Source organism: Myxocyprinus asiaticus, chromosome 39 (assembly GCF_019703515.2).
Source record: "Myxocyprinus asiaticus isolate MX2 ecotype Aquarium Trade chromosome 39, UBuf_Myxa_2, whole genome shotgun sequence".
In the NCBI taxonomy this organism is placed as follows: domain Eukaryota; kingdom Metazoa; phylum Chordata; class Actinopteri; order Cypriniformes; family Catostomidae; genus Myxocyprinus; species Myxocyprinus asiaticus.
The window spans coordinates 15,885,984-15,905,244 of NC_059382.1; the positions used below are offsets into that span (position 1 = coordinate 15,885,984).

Below are 19,261 nucleotides of genomic sequence, written 5' to 3' on the forward strand. Positions count from 1 at the left end.
TTTTATGCTAATGTATAGTTTTACTATGATTTAGCCATAAGGCTTTGTTATATGAAACAGTTATGTAGACTAATCTTAAGAAGACTAAAGTTTCATTTAATACAATTTACAAAAAAAAAAATAAAAAAAATAGATGAACTAACGTTCCAAGAAAACACTACGCTAACTTTGCGATGGATGCCTTTCATCTCAGCAGCGCGAGCAATAATCTATTCGAACAGACCTCTAGGGGGCGACTACATGCGCCAAGCTCAAATGTAACAACTAACAGACAATCACGAAGAAGTGTTTTGTTGTCATGGCGGTGTTTTAAACTGGTTGACACTTCCGATAAACAAAACGTGCTTTTAGTTTCTGGTAAACAACACCGGCTGTCCTGTTAAGATGTAATTCCACAAAAGTTCCGATTTTAATCGTTGGTTGTTGGTTTACTGTATAGTTTTGTGTGAGGAATCAGTTGCTAAAGCTGTTAATAATTGATCGGATCCGTCAGTAACAAAGTAGCTGCTTTGAGAAGATTAGTCAAACTGCTACGATTAGGTGAATGTATCGTTTCCATCAATACTTCTCATTCAAGCGCATAAACAGGACTCTATCAGAATGATATCTGATTTTCTAAAGGGATCTCCAATGACAGTCGGTGAACTGGGCTCTGTGAACGGTCAGTGGATTACTAAAGGCTCTTCTGTGTCTCAAACTCATGGTGGTGTGCATACTCAGGTACTGATAAAAAAATTTTATTATTATTTTTGTTTTTATTTTTTTGGCGAATAAAAGACATTTGTGGGTGATTCCCACGAAACCTGTCAAGAAAATGTCCTGGTCCTATTTTTCTTTCTTCTTTTTTTTTTTTTTTTTTTTTTTTTTTTTTCTGAGAATCACTCAGATACATCTTACTTAATTCCATAGAGCATCTTACTTAATTCCATAGTGTGTGCTTTTAAAGGGATAGATCACTCAAAAATGAAAATTCTCTCATTATTTACTCAACTTCCTCATGCCACCCCAGATGTGGATGAACATCTTTCTTCAATATATCTCAGTTCTGTTGGTCCATTCAATGCAAGTGAATGGTGTCCAGAACACGGAAGGTACAAACAGCATATAAAGGCAGCATAAAAGTAATTTATACAACTCCAGTGGTTTAATGCATGTCTTCTGAAGCAATATGATAGCTGTGGGTGAGAAACAGATCTATGTTGAAATCGTTTTTATACTATAAATCTCCACCTTTGACCAGCCCCAACCAGTTGGTGGCAGTATGCACAAGGAATGTGAATCACTAAAAAACAAATGAAGAAGAATGTGAAAGTGGAGATTTATAGTTAAAAAGGACTTAAATATTTATCTGTTTCTCACCCATTCCTATCATATAGCTTCTGAAGAAGTGTATTTAACCACTGGATTCATATGGATTTTTTTTTATGCTGCCGTTATGTGCTTTTTGCACCTTCAAAGTCTTGGCCACCATTCACTTGCATTTTATGGACAGCAGAGCTGAGATATTCTTCTAAAAATCTTTGATTTTTGTGTTCTGCAGAAGACAGAAAGTCATACACCTCTGGGATTGCAAGTGGGTGAGAAAATGAGAGATTTTAATTTTTGAGTGAACTATCCCTTTAACGTTTGGCACCCTTAACTAATGCATTGTTATTATTAAGCATGTGTGGAGTAAGCAGTATAACTGTTGCAAGCAATTTCTGCTGCATGCTGGATTGTAGTACATTTGAAAAATAAAGGTAGCTCCTCCTTTATTGCCATTGGTTCTAATATTTTATCATTCCTCACAGCTTCAGTTCAATGAAACTGTGGCACCCACTGTCCTAAACCGAGCCACCCGTGTGGGACCGCCTTCTCCCATCGTGATAGAGAAACTTGTACCCCGGTCAGAGAGGCAGGATGATGTGGAGAGCTGCACCAGCTCGCTACGTCTCTCGGTCCTCTCAGAAGAGCGACTGGAGGCTGCTGTCAGGCTGGCTAGGAGAGATCTGCGCAGAAAAAGGCAGGAATCCATCAGCCGTTCATCACTGGAACTATTGGAGAGATCCCAAAACACCAGTCCTCAGAGAAGCAACATAGATCACAGTCCTCAGGTGATGAGTTATGAATCTGTTAATAAGAAATTTTTTTGTGTGTTATTGTTGGCTGTGACCTTTTTTTAAAGGATGGCAATGGCCTAAACAGTTAGTTCATTCAAAAATGTGTACTCTGTCATCATTTACTCACCCTTTGTTTTGATTTCATTTTTTTTTTTTTTTTTCTTATTTTCGTGGAGCACAAAAAGAGTTGTTAGGCAGAAAGTTAGGGACTGAGAGTCTTGGTCACCATTCACTTTCACTGTATGGAAAAACAATTTAAGTGATACAGATTTAAAGTCATACAGGTTTGCAACAACATGAGAGTGAGTGAATGATGACATAATTTTCATTTTTGAATAAACTATCTATTTAATCTCTCTCTGTCTTCTGACAAATTAGGTCTTTCCAAAAGGAACGTCAAAAACCACTGGTCCAATGAAGCAAATAAAATCTGGTCCTCAGGTGCTGGTGTATACCCCTCAAAAGCCTAACAGCCAGCCAGAACAGGGTCAGTCACCACCCGCCAAAGACATTGGCCAGAAAGTCAACAGCAATGAGCCACAGCTCAGCCAGGAGATCCGCAAATTACAGAAGGAACTGAGCACATATGTTCAAAGGATAGAGCAGCTGGCAAATAAAGGTATGGACAGTTCATACTGCCGTTAGCCACCTTTAGTTGGTAGTTTCACCTGTCTTACAAAAGAGATGTGTCTTTGCTGTTTTAAAGCTAAATGTGGGATCTTTGCAGGGCGAGTGGTGGAGGTTCTGGAGCCAGATGAAAAGCGCAGGATGGAGATCCGTCGGCAGGAGCAAGAGGCTCGCTCTGCACGCATCATTTATGTGTTACAACAGCAGGTCTGAATGGAGCACTGCAGTCTGCCTACATATTCAGTACAGACACAGTAATAAAAGGAAGTATTTAAAGTGATAGTTCAACCAAAAATGAAAATTCTCTCATCATTTACTCACCCTCACGCCATCCCAGATGTGTATGACTTTCTGTCTTCAGCAGAACACAAACGGAGATTTTTAGAAGAATTTCTCAGCTCTTTAGGTCTATACAATGCACGTGAATGGTGATCAGACCTTTGTAGCTCCTAAAATCACACTGAACATTGAAGTAATCCATAAGACTCCAGTAATTAAGTTTATATCTTCAGAAGCTATATAATAGGTGTGGGTGAGAAACAGATAAAAATGTAAGTCCTTTTTTACTCTAAATCTCCTCTTTCACTTTTACATCTGAAAGTCACATGTGGTGCCTGTTTCGTTTTAATTTCACATCTGAAAGTGAAAATTAAAGTGGAGATTTAGAGTAAAAAAAAGTACTTCAATATTATTCTGTTTCTCACCCGCACCTATTATATCGCTTCTGAAGATATAGATTTTAACACTGGAGTCGTATGGATTACTTTTATGTTTCCTTTATATGATTTTTGGAGCTACAAATGTCTGATCACCATTCACTTGCATTGTACAGACCTACAGAGCTGAGATATTTTCTAAAAATCTTTGTTTGTGTTCTGCTGAAGAAAGAAAGTCATACACATCTGGGATGGCATGAGGGTGAGTAAATGATGAGAGAATTTTCATTTTTGGGTGAACTATTCCTTTAAGGATCAGGGGTGGACAAAATAATCTTTTGTTATGGTTTTGGTAATGTGCCATAAGGACTGTGGAAAGTTGACGTTTTGCAGTGTGACATGCTATATCTTTTTGCTAATTCTTTTATAATTGTTATGAATGCAGCTTTTATGACCGAGTATTAATTGTGAGACTACATGGAATATTACATTTTAATAAAACAATTTAAAATGAACTAGTGAAGGCTAACAGGTATCAGTAATTAAAATGGAAAATGAAATGGTGACAAGTCACAGCACCCAAAACATACACATTACTTTATACGTTCACATAGATTTTAGCCTAAACTCTTGATGTTGATTTAAAAAAGTCCATGGACATGTTGTGCATGCATACACTTCTCATCCATAAGGGGACTGTTTGTTTCTTTGTTCAGGTGAAAGAAATTCAGGAGGATCTAGACAAGTTGCGTTCCCAGAATATGAAACACACCAAAAAGGTAGCAAGTTTTGTAGCTTAATTTTGATATGCAATGTGATAAGGTTTGCAGTGATTTTAAATATTTATGTGGATGTCTTCTCAGTCCAGGGCGATGGGCAGACTGGCTGCTGCTCACAGAGGAGCTGTCAGAGCCATGCAAGTCTTTATCAGCCAGCTGTCGGACCCTGCAGAGAGCAGAGTGCCCATCCACTGCAAAGAGCTGGGTCAGCTGATTCGCCAGCTCTCTCTCTGCTCGGCTAAAGTAGAGGTGGGGCAGGGATCTGCAGTGCCAGAAACAGCCCTTGACATCCTGCAGAATTTAGAGGTGATGTTTGATCATTTTAAATATGAATATACTTCAAGGTAATTCAACGAAAACCCCAGCTGTGTGCTGTTATATTTAGAGTTGTTTATTTTGCTGCTGTTTTGTTTGTGTGTTCTCAGACCCTTGACTCAGCACTAAGTAAGCAGGAAACCCAGAGGAAGAGAGATTCTGGCTTGCAGAATGCCAACCCAGTGGAAAAGAGTTCTTCCAGATTGAGGGCCCGCAGTATGTCCCCTCCTCGTCCAGCAAGAGGCCCTATTGAGAGGGGCCCTCAAAGACCCCGTAAGCCTGCTGCTGCAAAAAAGGCTGGTAAGTTATGAGTGCAGAGGTGGTGTTTATTTCCTTGACAGTTCTCTGTCGTTACAGTATCAGTATACTGTACATGTACTGTGTACTACCTGTCAAAATGTTTAACACAACTACATATTTGTTCATATTACTATCCACCTGGGATGCTTATAAAACAGTATTGAAAGATTTCAGTACTGGGCACTTTTTGGCTACTTGTCCTTATCACTATCCAGTCTAATTCATCCATTAAAAAAAAATATAACCACAGTTCCAAAAAAGTTGGGACAGTATGGAAAATTAGAATAAAAACAAAAAGAAGTGATTTGTAATCAGGCATGCTAATTTAGCACCCCCACTGTCTGCTTATGCAGCCATACGCTTGTAATCCGGGCAGTATGTGTTTTGCGTTGTCCTGCTGGAAAATGCAGGGATGTCCCTTGAAAAGACGGCGTCTGGATGGCAGCATATGTTGCTCCACAATTTGTACATATCTTACTGCATTAAAGGTTCCCTCATAGATGTGCAAGTTACCTATGCCATGAGCACTGACACACCCCCATACCATGACAGACACTGACTTTTGGACCTGATGCTGATAACTTAGACGGTCCTTTTCCACTTTGGCCCAGAGAACACAATGGCTGATTTTTCCAAAAACTATTTGAATTGTGGACTCATTGGGCCACAAAACACAATTCTACTTCTCTACTGTACTTTGCACAGAAATGTCATTGGCGCTTCTGGACAGTGTTGATGTATGGCTTCTGCTTTGTATAGTAAATCCTTAACTTGCATCTGTGGATGCAGCAGTGGATTGTGTTGACTTACAAAGGTTTGCCGAAGTATTACTGAGCCCATGTCATGATATCCATTACTGACGAATGATATATAGATATAAAACAATTAAATTCACAAGGTAAAACATTAAATTGTGTTGTTGTAGTGCTTTCAGTATTGCACAGGGTAAATAGAAGTTACAAATCACTCCTTTGTTTATTTTACTAGCAGTTTTCATACTGTCCCAACTTTTTTCACAATTGGGGTTGTATGTTATGTTGTTTTTTTTTTAATTAACATTTTAGTTTTGTAAAGAAATTTATGTTAGGTTAATTTAGATTTGTCTACAAAACTAATTTCAATTTTGATCAAAGGTTTTCAGGGTCATGAGAAAAAGAAACTCAATCAAACTTTTCCAAGCTTTTGATTGGTACTATATATATATATGTATGTATGTATGTATGTACAGAAATTGTAGCTATTTAGTGTTGTGAATGTGATTTACTATTCAGATGTTTTTTTTATTTTTTTTATGTATGTATATATATAGGCAGTAGGCCGGCAGGGAAGCACCGCAGTACCTCACAGGCATTGGTGCGAGAGCGCAGTGAAGTTTTGAAGGCAGGGCTGGAAAGTCTCATACATAATCAAAAACAGAGAGAGGCAGAACCACAAAAACCCAACAAAACTACTGGTGCCATCAACCTAGACCACAATAGGGTGAGTGTGGGGCTTATTTAAGAAATCTGAAAAGATTTATAACAGTATAGACATTTTGAATGATATGACATTGTTGTAGATATCTTAGTTTTGATGATTTAAGATGACAAATTGCAAAGATGAAAGTGATGTAATGTATCTCTCTGCATTTAGCAAGCTGGTCATATTCGTGATGCCAGCTTCCAGCAACCCACCGTCTCATCACGGCTAAGGGAGAACCAGTTACCCCAGAAAGAGACCACTGTGCCTTGGATACCAACATCCCCTCACTCTCCTCCTCGTCCACGGTTAGTACACACAAGCCAAATATGTTACAAAGTATTTTACATCTTCTCTTGTGCACAAGGCCTCCACATTTTGACATGCTTCTAACTTTGTGTGTCTTCGTGTGTGTAGTGTTGTGTCTAGCAGGCCAGAGCCCAAATGTTTGTTCTTCCCTGTAAAAAGCCCTGAAAAGCAGAACCCACAGATCAGATCCATGAGCAGCACACAGCTCAGCCCTTCATCACATGGCAGGAAACAAGCCCAAAATGAAGCCCTCAGGTTTGTCATTAACTCTCTCTCCCCATCACTGGTCACACTTTACAACAAGATTGTTTTTGTTAACATTAGTAAGTGCATTAGGTGTCTAACAGTGAGTTCACAGTACTACAATTCAAAACTACCCAAGATTAATAAATGCAGTAAAAAGTATTTTAATGTTAATTGATTAATAAACTATTGTTCATGGTTAGTTCATTTAGTTCATAATTCATTAACTAATATTAAAGTTAAAATAACTTCTATCCCAGCTTAATATGCAGAGATAACTTTAAGTAAACCATTCATTGGTTAATTTTATCGAAAACTATAAACACTGTCTCTTTGTGTCACTATAAATTTGCTGTTTGTTTTGAGCGACCCGCCCCAATAATGTTACATAACCAGTGCCGTGAGTTGGGGGCGTGACTATCTAATGGTTTGAACAACAGCAGACGAGGGGCGTATTCTGAAAGCTGTTTTGAAAACATTGTTAATTCAGTGGTGCTATTGCCGCAGAAATTACATAATTCAGCTTTAAAGGATGCAACTTGTAATGTTAAAGGTGCTGTAAGCGATTTTAGTGTTCTGAAGCTTTCACGTGACTGAAGCGTTGAATTATCCACACCCCCTCATTCCAAAACCCAGCCTCCAAAGATAATTTTGAGACCAAAACCGAGCAAAAGAGCAGCATTGTTTGTTCCAGTGGCTGTCAAATTCAGCAGTGACACAATAGCGCCATCAGCTGACAAATATTATGAATCATATCCTCAATGATCCACTTCAAATACAACACTTTGAGAATGAACAAAATGATTGATAGGACACATTTTTGTTTGCTGTTAACAAAATCAACTGCTGTCACAGAGACCGGTGAGATATCTCAGGACACTTATTTAATTAATATCTTTAAGGGAGTAGGAACATTTTTGCATAATTTTCCATGAAAAAAAATAGCTTACAGCACCTTTAAAAATGCATTAGCATATGAAGTATAATATAAGTATTATATGTAGAAATTAACATTACATTTACACAATTACACAATATACAACCTCATTGAAGAAATATATTGTTCTATAGTGCTCTTACTACTGTTATGCATACAATTTGTTATAAAAAGTGCAGATGAGGAATGTTAAAATAAGACATTTAAGGCCTTGACATACTTCCGGAGAAGTTCCTTTTCGTTCTTCGTTCAAGGGTAAAAATAATTTTCTAAACAGCCAAGCATCAATATACTGTTTCCGAACATTCAGACACCCGCCACAGCGCTGTGGGAGGTGTTTATAAGTATATTTAAATATGAGGACTACATGTAAAATGTGTTCGATGACTTTATGCCTCATTCTATGAGTAGACTTCACATGTCACAACTACCGATGACATGGACCAATGGCAGTAAGGTGTTTTGCTGTCGAATAGAACTTTTCCTAAAAGTTCGCCCCAGTGAGCTGTTATGAGCCACCGAAACGAATGCAAAAACACCTTCTTTTTGGCCAGATTTTGTTCTAAATGACGTCAGACCAATTCGTTCTTCGATTTCGTAGGAAGTATATCGAGGCCTTTACAGTGTTAGTGTTCTAAAGGGTGGATCTTTGTATGATATGCAGAATCCATAATTGTATAAATTGTCTTGTAATAGTCCAGTTCATCTAAACATTTCAGTTTTCCTTTAGTTTAATTATTGTGTAGATATTTAACTTTAGTAGGGACAGGGACAGGGTTTTTGTAATTCAAAATCTTACAAAATCATACTTTTCAAATGAACTGGAACACCAATATAGTTTGTCAGAAATTAATTGAGCTTTCTAAAGAAGCGTTAAGTGGTTCTGTTTCATTACTAAATCTCAGCTCATGCTAAAAGGGCTGTCTTTCTAACTAAACGATTAGCACAATGATCCTCAATTATCACATTATAACTCAGACATTCACCGCTGAAGACATTTCAGATTTCTGTTGAAATCAGACTGATTTTAATAGGTTTAAATGTGTAGAGGTCGACCGATAGTGGATTTTGCCGATAGTACTAAGGTAGTGGGAAAGCCCAATAACCGATTAATTGGCCAATAGTTTTTAAAACTGATTTATAGAATGTCAAAATATTTATTATTCTTTCCTTACTATGATGGGCACAGACAAATAGTCCTAAATAAATAAAATCACAAATGCAGTTTATTGTTCAACCAGAATCCCCAAAATAACCAGAAAAAAATGAAGATTTGGTGCATAACATGGGACTTTTAAACAAGCCCGAAACACACCGGGGACTCTTATTTTGAAATGAAGAAAAAACTTTTTTGAACTAGTGTCAAACCGATATATCGGTCTTCCTCTATATATGTGTGTGCCATAGGCAAGCCTGGCTGGACCAGGTGACTGCAGAGAGACTGAGAGAACTGAATCGTCTTAGTAAAGAGGAGGCAGATCGCATTAACAAACTCCGGTAAGACAACAGCACCCACCTTTATTATCATGTTTTACCAATTGTTTAAGAACTTTGTGTTTTCATGGATGTGTATTTGCGTGTGTGTATGATAGCACCACAGTGGGCTCTCCGACACTATGGGCTGAGAAAGCAGAACGGGCTGCTAGAGAGAGAATTCAACCTTTGTTGGATCAGGCACAGGTAACAAGTAAATCAGATATTGTTCTTTCCCCCCAATGAACATGTACTAAAATAATGCCTTTTTAATCTTGATACTTGCTAGCATTTTTATCAACATCAGCTGGAGGTAAAATTAATTACAGTAAGTCCAGGAAGGGCACTATTAGATTGATTATAATATTTAAATAGCCCTTTGGCCATGCTGTGAACAGTGTGTGAATGTTAGAATGGATGTGAATAGACATTCTCTTTCTTTCTGTTTCTTTCTGCATGTCTCTTGTACAGCAGGTGTTTGGAGCAGGCAGTGACAATCTCAGACAGCTGCTGCAGGTTACAGATAGGGTAAGAAACTCACACTTTCTCTCACTCTCAAACTTTTTTAAATGAATAATAACAGGTTCACATAAAATGAAAATTTGAGAATAATTATTTATTTTTTACGTTTTATCATCTCTCTAAGCAATGAGTTAAAATCAGATCAGATCAAATCAAATCATAGATATGACAGTACTGTGTTGTGTGCAGCCTGGGGCCAGTGTGGATGTTCTGAGCGAGGCTTTTCTGGACGATCTTCTGGAAGACACGGCTCGCACTCTGTGGACAGCTGAGAGGCAGCAGGTGGCTGAGACTGATGCTGAGCGGCTACTGCAGGGCCCCACACTAGAGAGCATGCTGCTGAGGATGGAGGAGATGGAGGTCAGTTTGTGGGGGTCAAAGGCATAGTTTATAACATTTGTGGGTTTTTGATATGGTGTCACTATAATGACATGGATGCTTTCCTTGCATCGCTACAGTAATGGTATTGCATCACCTCCAGTCTTTGCTAATTCACAAGTGAGCAGTTTTACCTTTATTTTGACTTCATTTCTTTCAATTTTTTTGCACCATTAGTCATAATTTAGTAATATATCATTCTTTTCCACCCTTTATCTGGCCCTCTGCCTGAAACGCTCAGTTGCAAACTATCTGGCCCTTTAAAACTTCAATGTAAACGCCCACTGTTATTATTGGCTAACATCGTCCACAAGACCACAACATTTATAAAACTAAATTTCAGGATTAATATATACTGCACATCTAACACATTTCATCTGAATGTATTAAACTGTTCACGCAGCATCATAAACTATTCATGAGTGAAATTGTTTACTTAGGTTTTTGTGGCCCAGTAGTGTTTTAACTGCCCCATCTTTCAATTTCCTTTTGCAATGCTTGAATCATATTGTAACTGTTCACAAGCAATCCACGCTGAAATGTTTTGAATACACAAACGTAATACAATCCACAGTGATATTGGGTGCTTCAACAGGCCAAAGTAGAGACATCTCACAACTTCTGTGTTTGTTCACACACAGAACAACATGTGTTTCTCCCATTCTGTGGCAGCAGCAGAATGAGACACGCTTTTAAAAGTTGCGCTTGTACCGCTCTTAAAATGCGCCGCACATCGCCGGAAATGCATCAAAGACGTCCATATAGGTGCATGTTTACAAAAGACTAACAATTAAAAATAGCACAGATAGGTGCAAAAACGGTCCAGGACACCTTCAAAATAACAAGAAACAGCGCAGCTGAATGAAACTGAATGGAGGTCTCCTTTTTAGAGTCTTGTAAAAGCGGCGCAAGATGAATGATAATGGTCAAAGCCATTCATCTAGTGTAGAAAAACATTTAAATCCAGATAGGTACATGAAGGTGTCCTGTGTAAGTCTCCTTTGGATGAATCTCCCATGACAGGCTGTCTCTCCTCTTCACCTCTGTAACTGAGCAGTGAGCACCAGTGGGCGGGGCTAAGTTTGCAATGACGAAAAATGGGTGTTGATCTCTTGTTGAAGAGGCAGTCATATGCAGCTGTATTTGGTCCTTGTGACAACACAAGTTCCACAAATTCCAAACGGCCCGTTTGTAGGGCCTGGTTTAAATAAATGCTCTTTTTCTATTAAGTAGGAAGTTTTCAGTTCTGAAACTTACAATATGTTTTTATAGTTTAATGACCTCTTATGTCAAAAGATCAAGGAAAATTGGATTCCTCATGGCCCCTTTAACAAATACACACAAACACAAAAAGTATGGTGTTGGGGCAGAAAATGAAAAAAATATATTTTGATGTTATAACTATTAAGTCAGCTAAATCACAAAGATTTATTTTGTTATACAGAGAGATCAGGAGGAAGTGCGCCGGCGTTTTGCCATGATCTCATACTCAGACCCTCTCATCTGGGAAAAAGGCACAGGTGAGTCACAGGACCCAGACAGACCATTCACATTTGGTGCCAATTGATAGAACACAGGAAGCCTGACAAAGTAGTTATCAGTTGTCCTTTCAGTGTGTCTGGAGGTCACTTTCACCTTATCTCAAAAAAATATGTGCTCTGCATTTCATGTCACTGCCATGACAATGATGTCCAACAGATGGTAGCAGTGTAAAACTTGTTGTCTGATGCAGATGCTCAGAGGAATATCGCTAGCTCTAGACCAGCCTCTCCTCAGCCAATCAGACTGACAAAGCCGGTCTTGAATGCTCCCAGCATGGCTGACATCCTCCTGCAAAAGCCAGTGGAGACGGGGTAAGTAACTCAGATTTTATAGTGTTGTGACTGCATATACACTGATCAGCCACAACATTAAAACCACTGAGAGGTGAAGTGAATAACATGTATTATCTCATTACAATGGCACCTGTCAAGGGGTGGGATATATTAGGCAGCAAATGAACAGTCAGTTCTTAAATTTCATGTGTTGTAAGCAGGAAAAATGGGCACACATAAGGATCTGAGTGACTTTGACAAGGGCCAAATTGTGATGGCTAGATGACTGGGTCAGAGCATCTCCAAAATGGCAGGTCTTGTGGGGTGTTCCCAGTATGCAGTGGTAAGTACCTACAAAAAGTGGTCCAAGGAAGGATAACCAGTGAACTGGCGACAGGGTCATTCGCAGCTTGCTGTGAATGGGGCTGCATAGCCGCAGACCGTTCAGAGTGCCCATGCTGTCCACCGCTGAAAATGCCTACAATGGCCACGTGAGCATTAGAACTGGACCATGGAGCAATGGAAGAAGGTGGCCTCGTCTGATGAATCACATTTCCTTTTAGATCATATGGACGGCCGGGTGCATGTGTGTCATTTACCTGGGGAAGAGATGGCAGCAGTATGCACCATGGGTAGAAGGCAGGCCGGCGGAGGCAGTGTGATGCTCTGGGCAATGTTCTGCTAAGAAACCTTGGGACCTGGCAGTCATGTGGATGTCACTTTGACACGTAACCTACCTAAAGATTGTTGCAGACCACCCCTTCATAGCGATGGTATTCCCTGATGGCAGTGGCCTCCTTCAGCTGGATAAAGTGCCCTGCCACACAGCAAAAATTGTTCAGGAATGGTTTGAGGAACATGACAAAGAGTTCAAGGTGTTGACTTGGCCTCCAAATTCCCCAGATCTCAATCCGATTGAGCATCTATGGGATGTGCTGGACCAACAAGTCTGATCCACGGAGGCCCTAACTCACAATTTACAGAACTTAAAAGATCTGCTGCTAACGTCTTGGTGCCAGATTCCACAGGACAGCTTCAGAGGTCTTGTGGAGTCCATGCCTGGACGGGTCAGAGCTGTTTTGGCGGCATGAGGGGGACCTACACGATATTAGGCAGGTTGTTTTAATGTTGTGGCTGATCGGTGTATGCCAGGCACTTTTGGACATTTCACAGTTTAATCGGTTTCTGGTTGACTTGCCGGGAAACAACACACTGTTATATTTGTCTGTTTAGGGATTATTCAATAACAGCAAGAAAATCAAATAATCCCAAAATATCTGCTGGCACAGAAACAGTCTCAGCTGTCAAATTAATGACAGATATAAAAGAATAAGAAAGGACAGACTTTAGGGCGTGGGAGCTGTCCGAAGCGAGAGAGGCAGGATGGGAAATTTAGTGGAACAGGTTCAGTAGATACAGTACATTAGAAGATTCAAATACTTCCAACTTTTCAGCCTTCAGCACTCTATGAACGCTGTGTAAACTTGCCGCCTTCACTTTCTCTCTATAACTCTCCCTCTCAATGCAAGAGCACATTGTCTACAGAAACTTGAAAGCACATCTCATGTCTAATCTCAGGGATTTATACTGATTCTACAGCAGTATTAACAACCCTTCCTCGTGTGCATTGTAGGAAATTAGTGACTTTGTGGCAGGGTATATTTACAACTGCCAGCATTCATCACCAATAAAATGTAAGAATTGTATAATGGGATTGTTTAGGAATCTTGGCCACGTTTGAACACCATTATATGAAGGATTAATGACAAATGATCAGATTAGAAATCTGAATAAAAATTCTCCACCATTAAATATGTAATACTTGTTGTATCTGCTCACAATTTATATATGTAAGGGATTTTAGCTCAATAAGGGAATTATGATTAATTCGGGGAACATTGAAAGAATTAAAGTGTACGTCTGATCATTTGGCTACTCTGAGTTGATATGGTACATCTGTTAACTCTTTAGAGTTATTCTCATGGCCATCGAAAATAATATCACATATGTTGAAATATTGTTCGAACCCGGAGCATATACCTTTAAGAATCAAATGATGAGATTATTTATCAAAATATACCACAGTCAAATTCTATTTGAATACAAACAAGACTTTATTTCTAATCTACAACATAAAAACTAAACTAACACACATAGACAAACATAAACAGGTTGGTGATTGAGCTGTAATAGAAAGTGAATGAATAGGTTGTAACAGAAAAAATGAAACTTTATGGAGTCTATAGGCCATGCCCTGGACCATCGATACTTCATTTAGTATACCTCGATTAGCAATCGGGTTACCCGATGTATTTAAATAAAACACCAGAACTTTCTTGCATTTTGTTATGTTTCCTTGCATTGGTTTGGTTCTTTGGCTGGGTCAGTAGAAAGTTCTGGTTGTTCCGTCGATGTTTTGGACCTCTGTTAAGAATGTGGAGTTCAGTGCTGGAATGATCAGGCGGGGCTTTGAAGTGAGGCCTCCCGCAAGGGAGACTCACGACTCCCCGTCACGTTTGTGAGTCATAGCGCAGAGGAGAGAACTTCTTTCGCTAAGAAATATTTGAAAATACCCTTCATTAGCATTTGAGACATGCAAAAGGTAACTCAACGATAGTAAATATGACATACTTTCATGAATATTCAATGTACAAGTTACAAAACATGAAAAAACCTGATTAAATAATGGTTAATTCATTGGTTTTACAACATGGATAATACATTACACGTTATGAGAAACATCACCATCAGGGCTATTATCAGGTTAAACCTTGAATGAGAGTTCTAGGCACTTTGGCAGATTATGTGCAGGATAAAATTACAGTAAAGTAAATTTTGCGATTGTGTCAAAGTTCCTGGATTAAGATGAGATGTCCTGATATGTGTATACACTTCAAAAGTTCATTTTGTACATTTTAAGTTATGAGCAGAGCATTAGTTTATGTCCTGCTAAAAAGATAATACAAAGGGATCACTCAACAGAGCAGCTTTTATGGATTATTTTCAGGCATCTTTAACTGCTTACGCCCAGTTTTGGTAGACTTTTTGGTGTCAACAGGCAGAGTCTTTAATTTATGACGTTAAGGAATTTCGGGGAGGTTTTTAGAAGCATGTTCGTATAGATCTTTCCATTGTATTTCAGACAGTTACATTGGCCAGATGCAGGTCAGCTCAGACTCCTTGGCGCCAGTCCGAATTTCTAGCTGCTTAATGCTTAGAGGAATTTCCCGGACTTATAGGCCATCTCGGTGTAATTCTGTCTTGATTCTTCTTAATTTTCTTCTGCCTGGCTGCTTAGATCCTACAGCATTCTGTCTGCTATATTGTGCCAAACTAAAAATGATCACATATTTACACACTGTATATTTACCTTTAGACAATAAGCAGATGCCTTATAAGTGACAACACAAGCAGTTCCTTATAAGGATACAGGAACATGAGAAGATGCAGAATAATGTTCCAAAATTCGCTATAAAACTAAATGTCAGTACAGTCTGAGTGGGTGGTTCTGGGTTTGAATAAGTAGAGGTAGAGGTAGACCGATATATCAGTTCTGGCTAAAATTGGTAATTATAGTTTAATATTTGTAAATACTTAAAATATAGAGCATTGTAACAGAGCCAAGTCTCCATTTCAAAATAAGAGTCCTTGGTCCAAATCTTCATTTTGTTTCTGGTTGATATTGGTATTTAAGTTAAACAATACATTGAGCCTGTGATTTTAATCATTTTGGACTCTTGGGTCTGTGCCTGTCATAGCAAGAAAGATTATTATTTTTTTTAACATTTTATAAATTGATTTTAAGAACTATCTGCCGATCAGTCGGTTATCAGCCTTTTCCACCACCTTAGTTACCGGTATCATCAAAATCCACTATCGGTTGACTTCTAATAATTTATGCTGATAGCCCTGCAAGTCTAGTGGATATATGTCTGTGCAATCATCTACAGTCCCAATGCTGAGTTAGAGGTATCAGGCACAGCAGTGACAAGATGTTTATTACAATGCTTAGTCACCTTTAGAGAGTCTTATTTTGTTCTGCAGTGGATGCTAATAGGCTGTCTGGAGCTGCTGCCTGCTGTGTTATTGTACATTGCAGCAGGGTTGGGCATTTGTCCATTGGTCTTAGGTCAGTGGGCATCATGCTTCACTGACTCTGCCTTTATACTGTCTGGCAGCTTCATGCATTTTGTAAAAAATAAGGAAATGGCTATGTCTTCAATCTGGAACCTTTGCAGATAAAAGAGACAAGACACTGTAATGCTTTTATAGTTATATTTCTGCACATCTTGGCACGTAAACGGAGTCAATCAACAATGCTGGTGTGACAGGTTGCCATCCCACAAGAATAATTGTTAATGCCTCACCCTTCAGTTTGAAATAAAACTGGTTCATGACAGTTTCAGAATTAGGTCAGGTTTTTTATTTATTTTTTATTTGACTTATTTGTCCTCCTCTTATTTGACTTTGATTTCTTTCTGTCCTTTTTTCAGTCAGTCAGTCTCTCTCTCTCTCTCTCTCTCTCTATCTCTCGCCCTCCTTTTATCACTTGACTGCCCAGGTTAATAAACATTTTTAATACTGAGTACTGTTCTGACAGAACTGTTCTGTTCCTATCTATCCATCCATCCGTCTGTCCGTCTGTCTATAATGCATATGTATTCTTTTTTAAATGATTTAAATTATTCTTATATATTGACGCATTACAGTGTATGGTAATCATATCAGTTAACTAAAAACTGCTATAATCTCTGATAACTAAGTTGTCATTTTAGTCATTTGTATTTATAATAATGCATTGGGTAAGGGCTTCTGTTACTTTTGCTGCACTTTTTGACATTCTTTCAATGGCACCGCGCACCTTGGAAATGACTTTCCTGTAATGATTTTGGGGATTATTCTTTATTTTTCAGTAATACCATTACAGTTACTGTTCTGTCATGGGCTGCTGAGAATTGAGGCTGCGAAGGCTACTGTTGCTTTCGACTGCCTTTGCTCTCAACCTTTGGATTTATTTTCCCCAGCCAGTCACTTAATGCTGACAGAAAACATTGGCTTTCAAATGTCACTGCACCAGGAACCTATTCTTCAGTCTCTTTTACTGAGCCTATGTTGGAACATGAGCAGTGACCCCTCTGGAGAAATCCTGTAAGATGCTCTATGTGACTGACTGATAGGAATGCAAGGATGGTGGGAATGTCAGCTAGACTGGCAGTCAGACATGAGAAAATCTCAATGGAAGATTTCTCTAACAAGTCCCACTTTAGTATGTTTGCATATAAGCTGTTGTGATAGAAACAGCGAAAAGTATTGTACAGTGCTACTCAGCTGGTGATTGTGACCTAAAAATGGGTTGCAGGTCTGTTTTGATAGAGCCATGAACAGCATATGAAACAAATGCAGCTAAGCACATAATTGTGCAGAGTTAGTATAGCAAAATAAATCAGGCAAAAACACTTTCCATTTCTTGTGTTTTTGACATCAAATGCTATAATATTAAGTATTAACTGAATTACACTGTGCATAGCCTATATACTATGATTCACTAGATGAAGGGTTTTGTATATTTCACCAGATGAGGTTTAATGAGGAATAAGGTTTATTGTTATTCACAAGATATACATTTGGAGAGACCATGCGTTGATGATGAGGCACATTTCCAAACAATTGCATTTGTCTTTGCATGCTCTTGATTCAATTTAAAACACTTGATTAACTAATAAAAATATGCACAGAAGTGAGGATAAAAATATGGATACAACACCACTGGAGCAAGCTGGGGTTAAGCAGAGACTATTTGGCCGTAAATGGAGAACTTGTATTAAAATGGATGGGAGAAATTGGAACTGCCAATATGGCGGATGGAGAAATAGAAGTTCCCCCTTACAGGTAAATAGCTAATCACCTTTTATCGCCTGTCAGTCAACCCGAGCATGTGCACATGCATTAGCTGGACCAGCTAATAATGTTTTATTTTTCTTTCATCTGAGCTTAAGAAGCACAATTTATGAGACCACTGTTGTCAGATTTTACTGCTAATTTGAAATATGTTATTTAATCATAATATTATTCTTGACCCACTGTTCTGGAGATTTTGGTTTTTCCCCATTGAAGTAGATAGGAGCTGTATCCATAGAAAAAAGCTGCCTGGGAGCATTCCCAAGATGGCCTCCGAGTGGACTGGCTGGCCTTGGTTTAAGTGCCAGTCTCGAGGCCACAGTAGTAAGAATCCATTTTCTGGGCTCAAACCTCCAACCATTTCCAGTTACCAGCTCATATCTGCATTCACTTAATCTTTATCCACTACACCATACCACCCCATTAGTAGTTAAATCAAAGTCATGCAGCTTACACCATATTAGGTCAGTGAGTAGAGGATTTATTTTGAAGAAAATTATCATGACGTCACTTCAGAATTGTCATCTCCTTGTGAAAAGTTGTCAGCTGGCCAACTGTGATATTCTTTTTCTATGACTTGGTACATGGCTGTCAAGTTATTCTTGACTAATCCAACCAAAGGCAGTATTTGAAGCATAGCTGCATTTACTACACTCACTGAGAATGATGACAGCTTAGTGATTGCTGGATGTTTAAAAGCCTGAATGGATAGTGCACTCTTGATCAGAAAGTTATAGTCTATCCACTTGTCAACTCTCTCTTAATGAGACTCTGCCTTTCATTATTTCCATCATTAATTCTGTCTTTGTTACATTTTATATATTGAACTGCTAGTTTTGAGCATCCTAATGGCTCAATCAAACTCTCAGTGAGCATTTTACGTCCATTTCTGCGGCTTATTTACATCATAATGAATGATTATTGAGCGGATGTGGCCGAGAAAGATAAAACTCATGGGAAATGAATTATTCAAATAATTATGATAATGAACTCTATTTTTAGCACAGCCACTAAAGGCCAAGGCCTAACAGAGGATTTATGATGGGAAGCCGGTAGGATGTTATATGTATAAAAATATGCCACTAGAGGGGGCAATGTCTGGGGTCTTTGTGTCAGTGTAGAGCATGCTCTGGGGAGGTGATTTGAGGAGCGGATATTGGGCCCTGATGTTGATTAGCACACCAAGCTTATTATTTGTTGTCTGATCTCTGATTACTTATGTAGAATACAAACTGTTCAGCTCAGTTTGTAAACAACACATAAACATACAAAGCTGCACAAATAGAGCGAGGACTAATAGTGACTACAGCATAATAGTGGGCTGTCATTGGAGCTTTGCTTTTAGGCTTTTTTTTTTTTTTTTTTTTCTTGAGCCCATTTTGGCATGAGAAAGCAAAAGTTAGGGGGCCAGAGCGAGGAACTAAAAAGCACTTCTGGAGCATTATCAATCATT

At 38.7% G+C, this 19,261-nt stretch overlaps 1 protein-coding gene across 3 annotated transcripts in view; it reads left to right on the forward strand.

Moving 5' to 3' along the window:
- The first annotated feature begins 245 nt into the window (after positions 1-245).
- LOC127430256 (protein moonraker-like) overlaps positions 246-19,261 on the forward strand; it is a 29,349-nt gene continuing 10,333 nt past the window's right edge. For 2 of the 3 annotated variants that reach the window (XM_051679934.1, XM_051679936.1), the window contains exons 1-16: positions 246-720; positions 1,791-2,093; positions 2,478-2,718; positions 2,827-2,933; positions 4,099-4,161; positions 4,246-4,467; positions 4,587-4,776; positions 6,086-6,255; positions 6,409-6,542; positions 6,652-6,798; positions 9,131-9,220; positions 9,316-9,403; positions 9,668-9,724; positions 9,908-10,078; positions 11,541-11,616; positions 11,829-11,949. In XM_051679934.1, coding sequence (XP_051535894.1) covers positions 601-720; positions 1,791-2,093; positions 2,478-2,718; positions 2,827-2,933; positions 4,099-4,161; positions 4,246-4,467; positions 4,587-4,776; positions 6,086-6,255; positions 6,409-6,542; positions 6,652-6,798; positions 9,131-9,220; positions 9,316-9,403; positions 9,668-9,724; positions 9,908-10,078; positions 11,541-11,616; positions 11,829-11,949 — 2,300 coding nt within the window. In that variant the 5' untranslated portion in view covers positions 246-600. The remainder of the gene's footprint in view (positions 721-1,790; positions 2,094-2,477; positions 2,719-2,826; positions 2,934-4,098; positions 4,162-4,245; positions 4,468-4,586; positions 4,777-6,085; positions 6,256-6,408; positions 6,543-6,651; positions 6,799-9,130; positions 9,221-9,315; positions 9,404-9,667; positions 9,725-9,907; positions 10,079-11,540; positions 11,617-11,828; positions 11,950-19,261) is intronic. The other variant, XM_051679935.1, reaches the window with a different exon arrangement.